At 38.8% G+C, this 15049-nt stretch overlaps 1 protein-coding gene across 1 annotated transcript in view; it reads left to right on the top strand.

Moving 5' to 3' along the window:
- The window catches only part of cubn (cubilin (intrinsic factor-cobalamin receptor)), a 91106-nt gene that overhangs the window by 2938 nt on the left and 73119 nt on the right, over positions 1 to 15049 (top strand). Inside the window, exons 4-16 of the mRNA XM_035943798.2 lie at positions 37 to 75; positions 163 to 264; positions 789 to 892; positions 1133 to 1259; positions 2938 to 3106; positions 4654 to 4785; positions 6693 to 6788; positions 7023 to 7147; positions 8027 to 8219; positions 11083 to 11201; positions 11547 to 11781; positions 13387 to 13568; positions 13814 to 13976. Of these exons, the coding sequence (XP_035799691.2) occupies positions 37 to 75; positions 163 to 264; positions 789 to 892; positions 1133 to 1259; positions 2938 to 3106; positions 4654 to 4785; positions 6693 to 6788; positions 7023 to 7147; positions 8027 to 8219; positions 11083 to 11201; positions 11547 to 11781; positions 13387 to 13568; positions 13814 to 13976 (1786 nt within the window). The remainder of the gene's footprint in view (positions 1 to 36; positions 76 to 162; positions 265 to 788; positions 893 to 1132; positions 1260 to 2937; positions 3107 to 4653; positions 4786 to 6692; positions 6789 to 7022; positions 7148 to 8026; positions 8220 to 11082; positions 11202 to 11546; positions 11782 to 13386; positions 13569 to 13813; positions 13977 to 15049) is intronic.

The raw sequence follows: 15049 nt of genomic DNA, 5'->3' as shown, positions 1-15049 counted from the left end.
CACTGCCATAAAACATATACCCATGTTTCTTTTTAGGTGTCAACACTGGAGAGCAAAGTGACTGCACTAGAATCAGTAAGACATTTCAAAAAATGTTTCAGTCATGGCACAAATCAATGGCTGTATCACACATGTCATGTTTTCTCCTGTTTTCTCCTGCAGACAATCCAGGCGGCTGCTTGCAACAGTAATCCCTGTCAGAATGGAGGGACTTGCCTGACTTTATTAAACTCATATCACTGTGTGTGTCCCACCAACTGGGCTGTAAGTGCCATAGCATTGTTGTAGTGTCGTTGTTATTGTATTGTTGAATACACTGTATGTACTGTATTGGTAAAATATATCTATATACAGACCAATAATTTAGGTAAGACACAAAAATTTGAATTAAATGAGTAGTTGAGAACAGAAGACGGGAAAAAAGTCTTACTCCTCAAGACAGGCCTTTAAAATTAGGTGTAGATGACCCATCTCAAAGTCAGTTGAGTTGACAATAAATTTCCGTGACTTTTTTAAAAATACATTTGCATTTAATTATATTATCAAAAACCCAAAGACATAATGTGAGCATGGGATTTTAGTGACTTGGGTCCTTATACCAAGGGCTTAAATCGGGATCTGTCGTGTGTCGGGGTGACCTCCGCCTCACCGGAAACCTAGGTTGCATGAGCTACGGTCATTAAAGTTTTGTCTCATCAACAGTAAGGGTATCAGTATTATGATGATTCTCAACCAGATGTCTGTCTTTCTCCCGTTCTTTCTTCTGTCTCTGTATGCATGTCTATTAGGGACCAAACTGTGCGACTGATGTGAATGAATGTCAGGTGTATTCGGGAACATTGCAGGGTTGTCAGAATGGAGCAAGCTGTGAGAACACCCCTGGATCATTCACGTAAGTCTTAAGACCCATCCTTTCACTTACACATTGTACATTTCTTGTACATTTGTACAAGATCTGAACTGTTCACAGTTCAGTGAGGATAGGTCTGTCCAGATGCATGGATTACACTCATTCTAAAGTTCCAAGAATGGCTTTCAACCAAAGATCTAACATCCATGACAGCCAATGACAGTAAGTGCTACAACTACCCTTACTGTCTGTTATTTGAATAATGTTTCTGTTTGTGTGCAGTTGCACTTGTTCTCCAGAATGGTCTGGGAATCTCTGCACTGAGCGTTACGATGACTGCAGGAATGCAGGACAGGACCTTTGTGTACATGGCATATGTATTGATGCAGACCGTGTTGTAACTGGACAGGTAACTTTTCTGAACAATCATTGTGATATATGACAATTTAGCACTTACAGTTTTGCAAAGAAAAACTGCAAAAGTACATTCAGAGAGTTTGATAGAAGCACACTAAGACAGGTTAATATTAGGGCTGGGAATTTAACGTGTTAACTTCGATTAATTAATTACAGAAGAAATAACGCATTAAATAAATTAATGCATTTTAATCGCACCTTTCTCAGTTTCCTAATTTGTGGCACACCGGTAACGCTGATGAACACTCCAGCCCAGTAGGTGGCGGTAATGAACCTAAAGTCTGTCTGCAGCATACGGTCTATGGTCTGCAGTGAAGAAGATACACAGGCGTGAGAGCAGCACGAGGCGGTTTGGTGAACAGTGAAGGAAGAGCGAACACATTGAGCTCGCTGGGAGAAAAGTTTTGTTTTAAAAATCTTCCTGATCTCAGCTTGGATAAAAGGTTGTGTGCAAATTGTACAACAAAGAATTTTCTGATCACCTCAATGCTAAACATGTTGCTGTTAGCATCAGAGCTAACGTTAGCTACGACAGTCCTGCTAACGGCTAACGGTGTAGCCATCCCATAATAGACCATTTTAGAAGACAGTGAAAGTGCTTTAGTTTACAAAAAGTCATAAAATGTTGAATATAATCGCTATAATTGCATTCTGAGTTTGCAGTAGTCTGTGAATGTAGCAGACATGAAAAATGCAGATAAATAGAAAAGAAACAAGCATTTTTGTGGTTTAAGTTTTTACTCTGCCAAAGAGGCGGAGCCTCAGTGGAGTAATAAGTTAAACCACAGAAAAGTCTGTCTTTTAATAACTTAATTATAATCTTTTAGTTTATGAAAAAATATTTTTGTTTATAAATGAAAAAATATATTCCTTAAAAAAAAGAACCATCAAAATGACACCATTTATCAGACCCAGAAACTATGAAAACAGAATGAATCTGTGGATTTTCAGCTTTCTGAAGGTCCTTGAACTACATATGCTTTTATGTGCCATACAGTGGAAAAACTGAACTAAATCTAGGCCTTAAATCATCAAAATCACTTTTATTTTCTTTATGTCCCATTTTAAAATTGTATTAATTTAATACATTTTAATTTATAAACAGGTATGTCTATTCATTGATTCAACTGTCAACCAAAGTTTATTTGAATTGAAAATAATTACCTATTGTGTCAAATATTGCTGTTTGACAAAAATGTGATTAATTTATATTAATTAATTAATTAATTAATTAATTAATTAATTACAAAGCCTGTAATTAATTAGATCAAATTTTTGAATCGCTTCCCACCACTAGTTAATATGAAATAAAATACTGAGCATCCTGCAATCTACTCCGTCACTTGAAATGCCACTCTGAGAGGTCATTAATGCTGGTCTGTCTCCTCTACTTAATGCTCTGATAATAGGCTTGGGATGGGTAATACACACATGCAGCTGTACCCTATGCCAAATTTCACAAAAGCCATTAACTATAGCAGAATACTTAAAAGATTATGCCATGAATAATTTCTTTTTTATTTGCTAACTTTAAAGAATTTTCTTGTGGCTGCAGATGGTTTAGGACTTTAGGACTCTGGCTTTAGCACGGTATAATTTACATTATATAATACATTAACTGCCTTTTATTACAATTCATTGTTACATGACTTTGTTGTTCCAATTCACAGCCCAAATACCAGTGCGTTTGTGAGAGTGGCTGGCAGGCTTCCACTGACAGCCCAGCATGTGTGGCTGATGTTAACGAGTGCAACCTCCCCAACAAGCCCTGTTCGACTAACCCTCTGGTTGACTGCTACAACACTCAGGGTTCCTTCTACTGTGGAGCCTGTCCCGCTGGTAACACTCGCTATCAACTCATACTTGGCTATGTTAGCTAACTAATTTAATGCCATATTGGGATAAGAACACCAGCTGAAGTGTTGGTATATTCAGGTACAATAATCGGGTCGCAGCAGTAACAGTAAATGTTCAAAGAGCTAATTAATACACTATGGTTGTAGCCAGAATTTTGGAACAATATTGTTTAACTATGCAGGGATGACTGTACAGGTGTTCAGTGTTTTATATGTTAGCATGTCAAGCATGTTAGGATGTGGGATTAGCATTTAGCCCAAAGTGCTGCTGGGCCTACAGACACTTAACAACCCGGTCACCACAAATTTACCTTGCTATACAACTACGCTACATTCACAATTACATTTTGTTTTCAAATAAATGTAATTTCTGTCTTGTCATGTGGTGGTAAAGGCAGCCAGTTTTAAAGTATGACAAAATATAAGTTAAACCTAACCCTAACCGCTTTCTGCAATAGTTGTATTGGAACATAGACTTGTGTAAACCAGCTGAAGAACTATTGCTATCACTGAAAACATGCCAGGCTGGAAAAAAAGGAACAACAAGGAACAAATGTTTAATACTAGTATGACATCTTGTCCAAAGATGCTAAAGTCTTAAAATTTTAAAATTTGAATTAAGTTTCAAAGCATACTGAGGCTCAGATTTACCAATTTTACCTGTCCTAATTACATTTGGGAATATTTTCTTCATACTTTCTTTTTCTTCATTATTGTTTGTCGTTGTTTGAGATGGGGATCTACAATTCTACGGTTTCATTTAGCAGCACTTAGTTTTTAGCCAAAGTGGCTTACATCTGAGAGTAAATAAAACACAAGCAAGGATCTAGTCAGGATTAAACAACCTGGGTAAGAGCCACAAAACACGTCCTGATTCATCACCCTGATAAACAACAAAATGGAGGAGAATATTCATAAATCTGTATTATCAATAATGGATATTTTTTAAATGGAATAACAAGTCTAGAACATGTACCAATAATGGATGTTCCCAATACACAAACCCCACTATCCTGGTTGAAAGTCCTGTGACTAAAATCACTGCCACGCCTTCCTTCTCTGAATATGAAATTTCTGCATCTTTATTTTACCACATTTGAAAACACATATTGTTTCTGCAAACATTGATATACTTGTATTAGCGGCACTTGACAATGGACCTATTCTGTCATTTAGAACATGTTGCACTTCTACTCAAAATAGGCAAAAATGATCATACATTTCATATGTGCTTGTGTTTGTGCCACACCAGTCAGCCACAATATCAAAACTTGATGCTTGATATTGTGTGGATCTCCTTGTTCCAGCGAAAAGCTGTGACACATTGTTGGTGCTTTGGTCTGCAACGATATTAAGGTTGGTGGTAAGAGTCAAACTAACATTCACCCAAATGCCAGGACGTAGCAGAACACTACTCATTGTTAGTCACTTCACCTGCTGTGGCTGATTGGTGTGCAGTCATACAGCACATGAATAAAGAAAGTGAAACAATGTAAGAGATTCTTTCTTATGTCTTCTAATATGTCTCAGGTTGGCAAGGCAACGGCTACAGCTGTCAAGACGTGAACGAATGTTTGACCAATAACGGCGGCTGCTCCACTACTCCAGTGGTGCAGTGCCTTAACACCATGGGCTCCTTCCACTGTGGATCCTGCCCTCCAGGTACAAGAGGAGAGAACAGGAGTTAGGAACATACCTACAGTTCTATGAGTTCTGTATGACTGCCAGAGATGGTATGACCTGGATACCATGTGATAACGTATGCCTATTCACATGCAATTCACTTCTGGATTTGCTTGTTAAAAGCATAAAAACTATTGAGGTTCTGATGGGATCACACAGTTTTGAGGGAATCTTGTGACCTGAAAACACCTCATCCACCACAGATCTGACTAAAAAGGTTCTAACTATTTTACTGTGTTGCAGCAAGTCTTACTTGTCTAAAGTCTGATTTATCAACATTAATTTTGATGCCTATCAAACACAGATATGGTTCACTGTTGGTGGTTCACATGAAAGACCTCTGAGGTAGTCATTGATCAAGCAAGGACAAATTTTGTCCCCAGTAATGGTAGCAAAAGCCTAAGCAGAGGATATACCATGTGCAGCTTCTTCTGAGAGCATCAGGTCCCTTGGCTGTCGTATGTGTGGAGTCAGAGGACAACCAGGGGACCTGAGGCCGTCAGAAGAAGCCATAAGCCTGGTTTTCCCATATCTCCCCATAGAGAGTGAAGGTATTAGCATTTTTTCATAAATGCCACCGGGGTCGAGACTTAGCTAGTTAAAAAAATCTGGATAAGGTTCAGAGAAATACAGTGATGCAATCAATATGTCTAGCAACTAGAAGACAAGCCTCCTGCCTCTCTGAAAGAGATAGGACACTAAGAATGCCATATCTTCTGTAGGAAAGGAAGCAAGGTCAACAGCTCCTGCTGGCAGATACCAGACATCTCTTTGTAACTGAACCGGGCATGGACCAGTGTTTGGGAAGAATTCTTTTTAGGGCTGCTATTTTTTTCCAACCCTAGCATTAATAGCAAGGGTTAGACCAGATATGACCAGATATTCAAAAGGTCCTCTTAGCTGCAGTGACATGGCTAGGAAATTCTGGCAGGTAGGAGGTGTCATCATAACGTTTCTCACCCAGAGGTGTTCTTTTTGGCCAGTCCATGCATAGCACAGAAGTCTAATGATAGACCACCATTCTGGTTCAGGTTAGGCAGATCGTTCCTGCTAATCTCTTCCCTCCAGATTTCTCCATCTTTGCCCATGTGAGCGTTGAAGTCCCTCTCCCTGAGTAGCGGCCTCACTTATCTTCATCAGGCTGAGTCTCCAGATGCTCACCAGGCCCCAATCTCCCTATTCTGATCAAGATAGTGCCACTCCTTATCATCAAATTAACTGAGGTTCTTTGAAATACATAAAAGACTCTCTAAATATATTTAGCTGACCATAGTGTTCAATGCTGGTGTACTGCTGTGTTCAACCGATTCCAAGGTTTACCAGTCAGACTCTGTACAAAGGTTAAGAAAAGTCGATTTCTCTACAGTGTTTTAAAACTGGTAGTGAACTTGGACTGTAAAAGGGTAAAATCAACATTTAAATGTGATTATTTTCTGCTAGACTACTCATCAGTTCTTTTTAGCATTATAACCTACCAGGCATTTAATATTTACTAACCAGTCCAGCAGTGTGTGACTGTGAAGTAATTTAGAGAACAACACATCATCCATCTGATTATGCTGGGCTTCATTTGAGCTAATTATTGTTGTATTACAATAAACAGAGCGAGTGGTAAAAAGTTTTAGTATTTTAAAGGAATCTGCTATTAAGGGATGTTGGGTGTCAGGCGATCATTACATAAATTTAGCTTGGAAAATTCATTTAACTGTTTTACATTTAGCTTAACACAGACAATACAGCTGAACAGATGCTTTTTTATTTATTTAGGATTTGTTGACCAACAAATGTGCACGTAAGGGGCTCCCCTTACCTTGACCAGTCGAGGACAAGTTGCGTTACACAACTACAAATTGTGCTTAAGTTTACAAACTCCTCTATTTGTGCAGGTTACGAGGGAGATGGGAGAACGTGCACGCAGACCAGTATCTGTTCTGCCAACAATGGAGGCTGTCACCCATTAGCTACTTGCTCCTCAAGCCCAGGTAACACCAACATATGCATGACTTCTTTTGCTGTATCTTCACCAGCTGCATTTAAACTGATTACAGAGAAAAATAAATTATCCAAAAAATCTGATAAATGATTTTTAAGAGCGTCCAAAGTATTATTTAATGAATTAGGAGACTGTTTTTGTTCAGCTTCATGTGTGAGATGTGTAATATGAAGCATGACCGTGTTTTCTTCCTCTTTTTGCTCACATCTCCTACATCTACCAGGTTCAAGCCTTCCTGTATGTACCTGCCCACCAGGCTACACAGGTAACGGTTATGGACCAACTGGGTGCACTGAAACCAGCAACGTTTGTGAGACCAACAACCCCTGTGTTAACGGGCAGTGTGTGGTGAGTGTGTCAATGTGTGCATTGGAAATTACTTAATTGGATGTACATTACAACCAATCATTTGGTGAGAGATGGACAGATGTGGGTCAGCAAGTTAAGCCTCACTTCTATCAACTCTGTTATATTATGCTTTCATACAGGAGAACTCAGGACTTGGTTGTGGCTTATTAGGCTACTCCTTATGCAAGACAAGTGCAGCTACACTGAAACAGATGTCAAGTCATGTGACAGGCCAGAGTAACAATAATTACAGACTAACGATTACATCCGTTTTGTGTTGTTTGCTACATGGACCTTTTTGGATCAATTTATTGTAGTTTGTGTCTTTTCATGGAGTCATCCTTTAAAATGATAAATTAAAGGTAAAGCTAGAAACATTTTTTCTCATTCCAAATTAAAAATTTCAACCCAAGAGTGTTCCTGGAAGACTTTTTTTTTTTTTTTTAACTTTTGTGACGTTTTTAAAAAACATTCCAATAAATGTATATAGCATCATTGAGCACAACCACTCAACCATAAAATGTGTGAGTTTCGTCAGCTAGCAATGGTTAGTTTTGACATTTCGACTGCAAATGTGGAAGTCCGAGCCACAAGTCCGTCTTTTTCCAACCTCAGAGAAAAGAGAAAGTTTGATCCGTTCCAGACCTCTGCTGATTGGTCAAATGCCACAATGTAGCGTGCTGTAACGTAGAGTGATCTGATTGGCTGGGTGAAAACCACATCCTTCTCTACTTCAGAGAGGCGGGAGCAACGTCATATTTAATGTGTGCAGAAGTTACCAAATACAGTCACTTGCCAGATGAATTTAAAATCCAAAATCAAATTCCTTTGTAACATAAAATATATGAAGGTCTAACTAGTGATTTACTGCTATCACAGGGGACCACCTCAGCTCCTGGATACATTTGCAAATGCAACTCTGGCTGGGAAGGAGTAAACTGTGACCAGGATATCGATGAATGCTCAAGCAACCCCTGTCAACATGGAGGAACCTGCAGCGACGGCGTTAATGGATTCACATGTACCTGCACTGCCCAGTGGACTGGCCTGTTCTGCCAGACCGCACAGCAAGGTAATTGCTGGACAACAAGTCTAACAAACAATAACTAAACAATTACACAACAGCACTCTAAAGCTCGACATACAAAGACAATATGGAAATGATTGAATTTTGATGATGGAAGTATGCAAGTTTGATTCTAAACGTATGCCACAGATAAGCAGACGGAATAATTGCTGCGATGTCCATGGAAACACCTGTGAGAACAGTTCATTTAGAATCGCTTTTGAAAAACAGTTTCACATAAATCTCGATGTACAGTTGTATAGAATTATTCCACCAGGGAACGCAGCGGAGTTATGTGACGATCGCTGTTGGTCTGTTTGTCTGTCTGTCTGTCTGTCTGTCTGTGCACGTAACGGATTTGGAGGAAATTTTCAGGGAAGGTCAGAAATGACACAAGGACCAAGTGATTAGATTTTGGCAGTGATGCAGCTTATAGTCTGATCCACAGATTTGTTAACGATTTCTGTATCATTGCGAGATAGCAGCACGGCGTCACTGTAACCATGACAACAAGTGAACACTACATCAGCTGTTTGCTGATGATCACATGACTGTGATCCTACTATAAATCCACCACTGAGGACTTATCAGGACTTATCCATCATAAATGATACAAGGAACAACTGAATAAATTGTGGGGTTTCTGAGTCTCATCAATTCCCGCCACCCGCTACATATTTAGGTCATGTGATTCGGTATCCGTACATAAAGTGCACATGCAGAACACACGCCTGTGCTCAACGTAAGGTTATTTTGTTTGTAGGTATATCTATATTAAATTTGATTTCTGATCATCAATAACTAATAAAAAATGCTGCATTTCTGAAAAAAAAAAAGCTGCATTTCTGACAGTGCCATATGGGGGAATGAACAGCCCTGGAGGAGTACTGTGCTTTCTGAGTGCTTTTCTTGTTTTCAGAATGTAGTGTCTGTGCTGTTGAAGCAAAACTGGAGCCCCATATTCCATAAAATGTGCAACTGCGCTAATGCTACAGTACACAATATCACTTAAATGTCAGATTATTAAAAACTGTTTCACCTTATAATAACACGCACTTGTAAGTTGAAAAGAAGGGTATTGGTTCTTATATAAGCTTTATGTAAGCCTATAGAGGTTTTGATTTACCATATAAAAATACAGGCCCCACAGTTGGAACTCAACTCAGATTCAAGTCTTCTGTTTTTTGGAAAAAATATCTACCTCAGTTTTCCTTGGCATGGATCATGCTAAATTCATGGAGAGATGTTCAACCGTTCCACAGAGACATACCCAGCTGCTCTTTGTTGGATGGGTTGGGTTGCTTTACGCTTCTCTCCGAAGTACCCAAAAGGTGTTCTATTGGATTCAAGTCAGCTGACATATTTCCAGGTCATAGTTTTCACTTTGTCTTCCCTACAAATTCCCTGCAATTTTGGCAGTGTGCTTTACGTGCTCTTTTGCCAATCTTCTGCAGACTGGGAACCTGGGAATTTTGTCAGCCAGTATTGTACAGATATTCATGGTGCCATCTATAAATATCCTCTTTGAACACCTTTTGCACTCATGCAGCCCCATATTATCAAACTCACGCATCCGTGCTTCACTGCAAGACTATAAATTCACTGTGGTGGTCCAGGCCAGGTTCATGCCAACCATCATCATGCTGGATCCCATGTTGTTATATGACCCAAGAATACTCTACAAATATTCTTTGGGCTTTTATTCATGTTCTTAAGGAAGAAGAAGTTGCTTTTTTGCCGAGTAAATGATATGTATGTGTATATCAAGAACATATTTGAATTTTGTCGATAGAGGTTCTCTTACATTTCCATTGAGGAGCCTGAGCTGTATTCTGAGGCACTTGAAGTCTGTAATTCAGAGCTTGTTTAGGAAATTTCAAATGATGCACTGTCTGTGGTGTCAGTTCAGAATGATGGTCATTGCAGCTCTGATTAATGATTCTGTGGCTTGTTCTATAACTTCCTGTTTCTGCTTAAGTTGCATTTCAGCAGATGTTTTAGTCGGCACTCATCTTCCTGCATCCTTCTCCGTGTCTGTGAAAAGTCTCAAAATCAAATTTTTTAATTTCTTTGACAAATCTTTTCTACGTGGAGCCATGATGCAGACAGACAAAGCCCATCTCGCTTTGAAACTGAGAAAATCCTGGTTTACAGGTTGTCAGGATGATCGTAGGTGTGCTCAGTTTAGTTGCCTTGAATTTCTACTTCAGACCTTGTATTTTCAATATAGTCTTTTGAAAGTATTTGTTTTCAGTTGGTCAGAAGTGGAAATAATCTACACATCTACTTTAAAATTGTGCAATTTTTGATTAGAGTAACAAATTAGCATCATTTGACATTTAAATGATATTAATTAAAGGTGTGCTCTGTTGTGTAGCATATATGTTTTGCACAAGCTGTCTGACTCTACCAATCACTTGTACTAAACTAATGTAATTACATGATTTTAGAGAAGGCTGTAATTATTGCAAGGACAACATAATGCATATTTATATTGTTATTAAATGATTTAAGCCTTGGCAGGAAGCAACAGTATGCATGATTTCTGGTTCATTTTCAGTGTAAATGGTTTGCACTCAAGCAGCACTTTTCCACCTTAGTGGAACACAAAGTGCTTTACAGTGTGCTTCTCATTCACCCATTCACACCGCAACAGTGACAGAACTGCCATACAAGGGGCTTGGATCAGGAGCAACATCACCTTTAATGAAGATTTTAGGTTTTTTTCTCCTATGTCATGTATGTCAAATATTTATGATGAGGCACAGCTAATAATGGAAGCTATTTGTTCATTTTTCCAGTACTTCATTTGATTTGCAGCAGGTCTGATGCCATATAGAACTAATATAAGTTTAAATGTGTGCTGCAGTGTGTGGAGGTTACCTGACTGGCCCTGCTGGTTCCTTCAGTTACCCCAACACCCCAGGTCAAGATCAGTACGATCACCAGGTCAGCTGTGCGTGGGTGATCCATATCGATGCAAACAAGGTCAGTTGCTGCCTCTCTTACCGAGGTAAAATATATTTCTGTTTCCTGTCCAGGTAGTCTACAGCCTGCTTGTTTGAGCTTCACAGCTTAAAAAAAGCCTATCTGTTGAGGTCATCTCAATTGAACGCACTAATTTTACACAGTCATTTTACATATGGTGGCATAGTGAAAATCACTCTCAGTTTTGTGTGCCAAATCTGACTGAACACAAGAAATGGATGTAAGCTAATAACAACACTACAAACTGAAACAGAAAGGGTGAAATGGGCTTCTTTGGCATTGATGAATGAGATTATATTTTAAATGTAGCATAATGATCCCTTGTTTTTGTGCTCTCCTTTTTAGATCCTGCGTATTACCTTTCCTTTCTTTGATATCGAGAGCAGTACCACGTGCCAATATGACTTTCTCCAGATTCATGATGGCGAAAGCGCCTCAGCTTTTATGCTTGGAAAATACTGCGGTCGAAATAGCCCAAAGGAGCTCTTCAGCTCCCACAATTCCCTCTATTTTTGGTTTCGCTCTGACCAAGTGGCCAATGCAGGTGGCTTCACAGTTGCTTGGGAGTCTCAGGACCCAGGTAAGAGCATTTCATCTGTTTTCCGAAGAAGCCTCTGTGGACCACCACAGTAAAGTTATGTTGAGGCATAGATCAGGACACGGGTGTGGAATTTTACCTGGGGCACACTGGCTTTTGAAGTTCTGAAAAACTATCAAAACTAACAAGCCTTGGTCTGGGAGTTGAACAAGAACCTAGTGATATTTCTAAGAGAGCATTAGAAGTCCTTTCCAGAGATGAACAATCACACTGGAAGGATTTCTTCAATATTACCTTCATGGCAACATGACTAGATGGAAGCCACTCTGCCAGTGCAGTAAAATGCATATGACAGCCTACATAGTGTTTGCCTAATGGCACTTAAAAGACAAAAATGTAAGTCTTTTGGCAGAACTCGGCTGGGGGGTCAGTGGTAGTGAAAGGAAGACTGGTTAGAACTGAGGAAAAGACTAATGCAGCAAAATATAGAGAGACGCTTGAAGAAACAGTCTCCAGAATGCTTAGTGATCTAAAACTGAGATGAGAGTTCGTCTTTGAGAACCACAACGACACAAAGCATACAAACCAAGGAAACCCTTGAGTGGCTCTGGGTCAATTCTCTGATTATCCTTGAGTAACCCAGCCAAAACCCACATTTCAACACCACAGAATGACTGGAGAGACCTAAAAGTCTCTGTTCATTGATGCCTCCCATCCAGTCTGAAGGAGCTTGATGGAGTCTACAATGTGCTGCTTTAGATGTTTAAATACAGCTCATTTTTTAAACAAATGAGCAAAAACATCCAAAAATATTGAGTTGTTGGATGTAAATGGATATAAATTATGGCAATTTTATTAATTCAAAAAATAATTTACAATAGAATGAAGTGAGCAGGAAATCAAGTGATCTGAATACTTTCAGAGGTGACCCTGTGTAGTAATTTAGAAAATGCTCACAAAATGGACTCTATGGGAACTGAAACAGCTTTTTAAATCAGTTATGTGTTGTCTATAAGTGCTTTGTTATCATTTTTTCCTTTAAATTTCCCATGTTACAAATGATCACACTTTGCTCTATAGCTGGGTGTCTCCATTCTTTATTATTTTTGTAGTGAGTGGAAATGTGGAACCAGAGTGAAACTGTCAGCAGCTGACTGCATAATAACGCTAACACAAATGGGTACACACTAGCATCCATGTCTCCAAGTTTAGAACTATTCAGAATCTTATGAAGATTCATATTGTGGGCAGATCCACTGGTCATCTTGATTTCAGTGAAACTAAGCAATCTTGTTCTAAAGTCTAACTATTATTAATGCTGGTCCTAAGAAGTTTCACAAACTTACATTCAGATGCATCTGATGCTCTAGTATGAACTCCAAACAAAGCCATGTAAGGCTGTAGTCACTAAACATATTCTCAGTAAACATTCAATAAAAACATAATACAGAGAATAGAAATTTGATTTACCAAAAATACAAATCAACATTTTTTGTCTTCTCATGTTTATAGAACACACTCAACCTTAATATATATTAGCTTTTGTATATTGGTTATTAATAAACAACATTTCTAGCAGATGAAATTGCTTTTGAGAGACAAATGAATAACAGTCTATTTTTCCTTGAAATTTCCTTCACCTTATAGTGTGTGGTAGTGAACTAACTGCCCCCTATGGCAGCATTAACTCACCTGGTTATCCTGGAAACTACCCACCTAACCGGGACTGCTACTGGACAGTGACAGTGGACCCCGGCCTTCTCATTACCTTTGCATTTGGGACTCTAAGTCTGGAACATCACCCTGACTGCAGCAATGACTACCTTGAGGTGGGAAATTCCAAGTAGCTCTTGTATGTAAAATCATTGAAAAATACTGAAGATTGAAGGACATACACAATTTTAGAACCACTTACCTAATGTTGTGTAGGTCCTGAAGTACTCAACACTAATCCAGTTGGTTTGTTTGCTGTTTTTGTCAGGCTTGATAGTGCTCTGACTCAATGCAAAAACCCTTAAATGTAGCTTATTCTTACAGTTTTTGCTCTATTGTCTTGTGTGGCCAAATGTTGTAGATCCGGGATGGTCTTCGACCCGAAGACGGAGTTTTGGGCAAATACTGCAGCACAGGATCACCACCCCCCTTGAAGACCACTGGCCCAGCTGCATGGATCCATTTTCACTCTGACCATGTTACGTCTGACCGAGGCTTCCACATTACATACACAACATCACCAAGTAAGAAACCGATGATACCACCTGAGGCAATATATACACCATATCACCATGCAATATACACACTATATCAGTCAGTAATCAATCAGAAGTACATATGCAACTGTCTGACATGATGTTTATTTTAAAATGATTTCATTCCTGAGCAGTATATCAGCTTTAAAAAGTTATGTACAAATCTGTACCTAGTACTTTATAACACTACATTTTACTGTATTGTGTTCTCTCATAGAATTCTATTTATTGTAAATACTACCAACTTGCACCATGTTGTAATTGAAATCTTAACACATTTCTGCAAACACTTGCATTTTAGGCATTTTTTTGCAGTTTCGTTGACTAGCACAATTTGCACGACTGTTGCATGCTCTTTTGTACAATGTGTAAGTAATGCGTGGGCTACTGGATACCTTGAATTTCCCTGACCGAATGAATAAAATATGTGTGTATCTACTGTATATCTATACATGGATATCTATATATCTATCTACTCCAATTGTATTAGCCACACAATTTCAACCTAAAATTTGGTCAGCCAGGATGTCCGATGCTTTTCAGTTGTCATCTACTGCTGTTCCCATGGTGACACATTGTTTGCAATGAAACATGAAGCTACTTTTGAGGAAAAGGAATGTGTGAAAACATGTGCACAAATTCACCTAAATTTGGCACATGTATCATGTCCAGACTTCAAATGAAACCTCTTGGAGCTGTAGTCTAAGCCCCACAGAAAGCCAGTCATTTTGAATTTGTTCCTGAATCCATGTCATGTGCACAGCTTTTGCCATTTGCAGTAATTTCACTTTGTACAGCAAATTTTGGTGTTTCAACATGACAAAAGAAACAGTTTGAACTGACACACATTCAGATCTATTCCAGTTTTCAAATGCTTTATAAAAGTTGACTGAATCATAGTCGTAATACCATCTCTTGGGAAATGTCATCCGATTTATTTATTTACTTGAAATTTACATTCTATTTTCCATATATGATATACAGCAATGTAAGCTATAATTAGTGGGTGTTTTCCAATGCCACATAATGTACACAGGAAGGGGTATGTTAACTCCCTTGTG

This window comes from Amphiprion ocellaris, chromosome 22, assembly GCF_022539595.1.
Source record: "Amphiprion ocellaris isolate individual 3 ecotype Okinawa chromosome 22, ASM2253959v1, whole genome shotgun sequence".
Classification (NCBI taxonomy): Eukaryota; Metazoa; Chordata; class Actinopteri; family Pomacentridae; genus Amphiprion; species Amphiprion ocellaris.
This window is presented reverse-complemented; position numbering and strand designations above follow the sequence as displayed.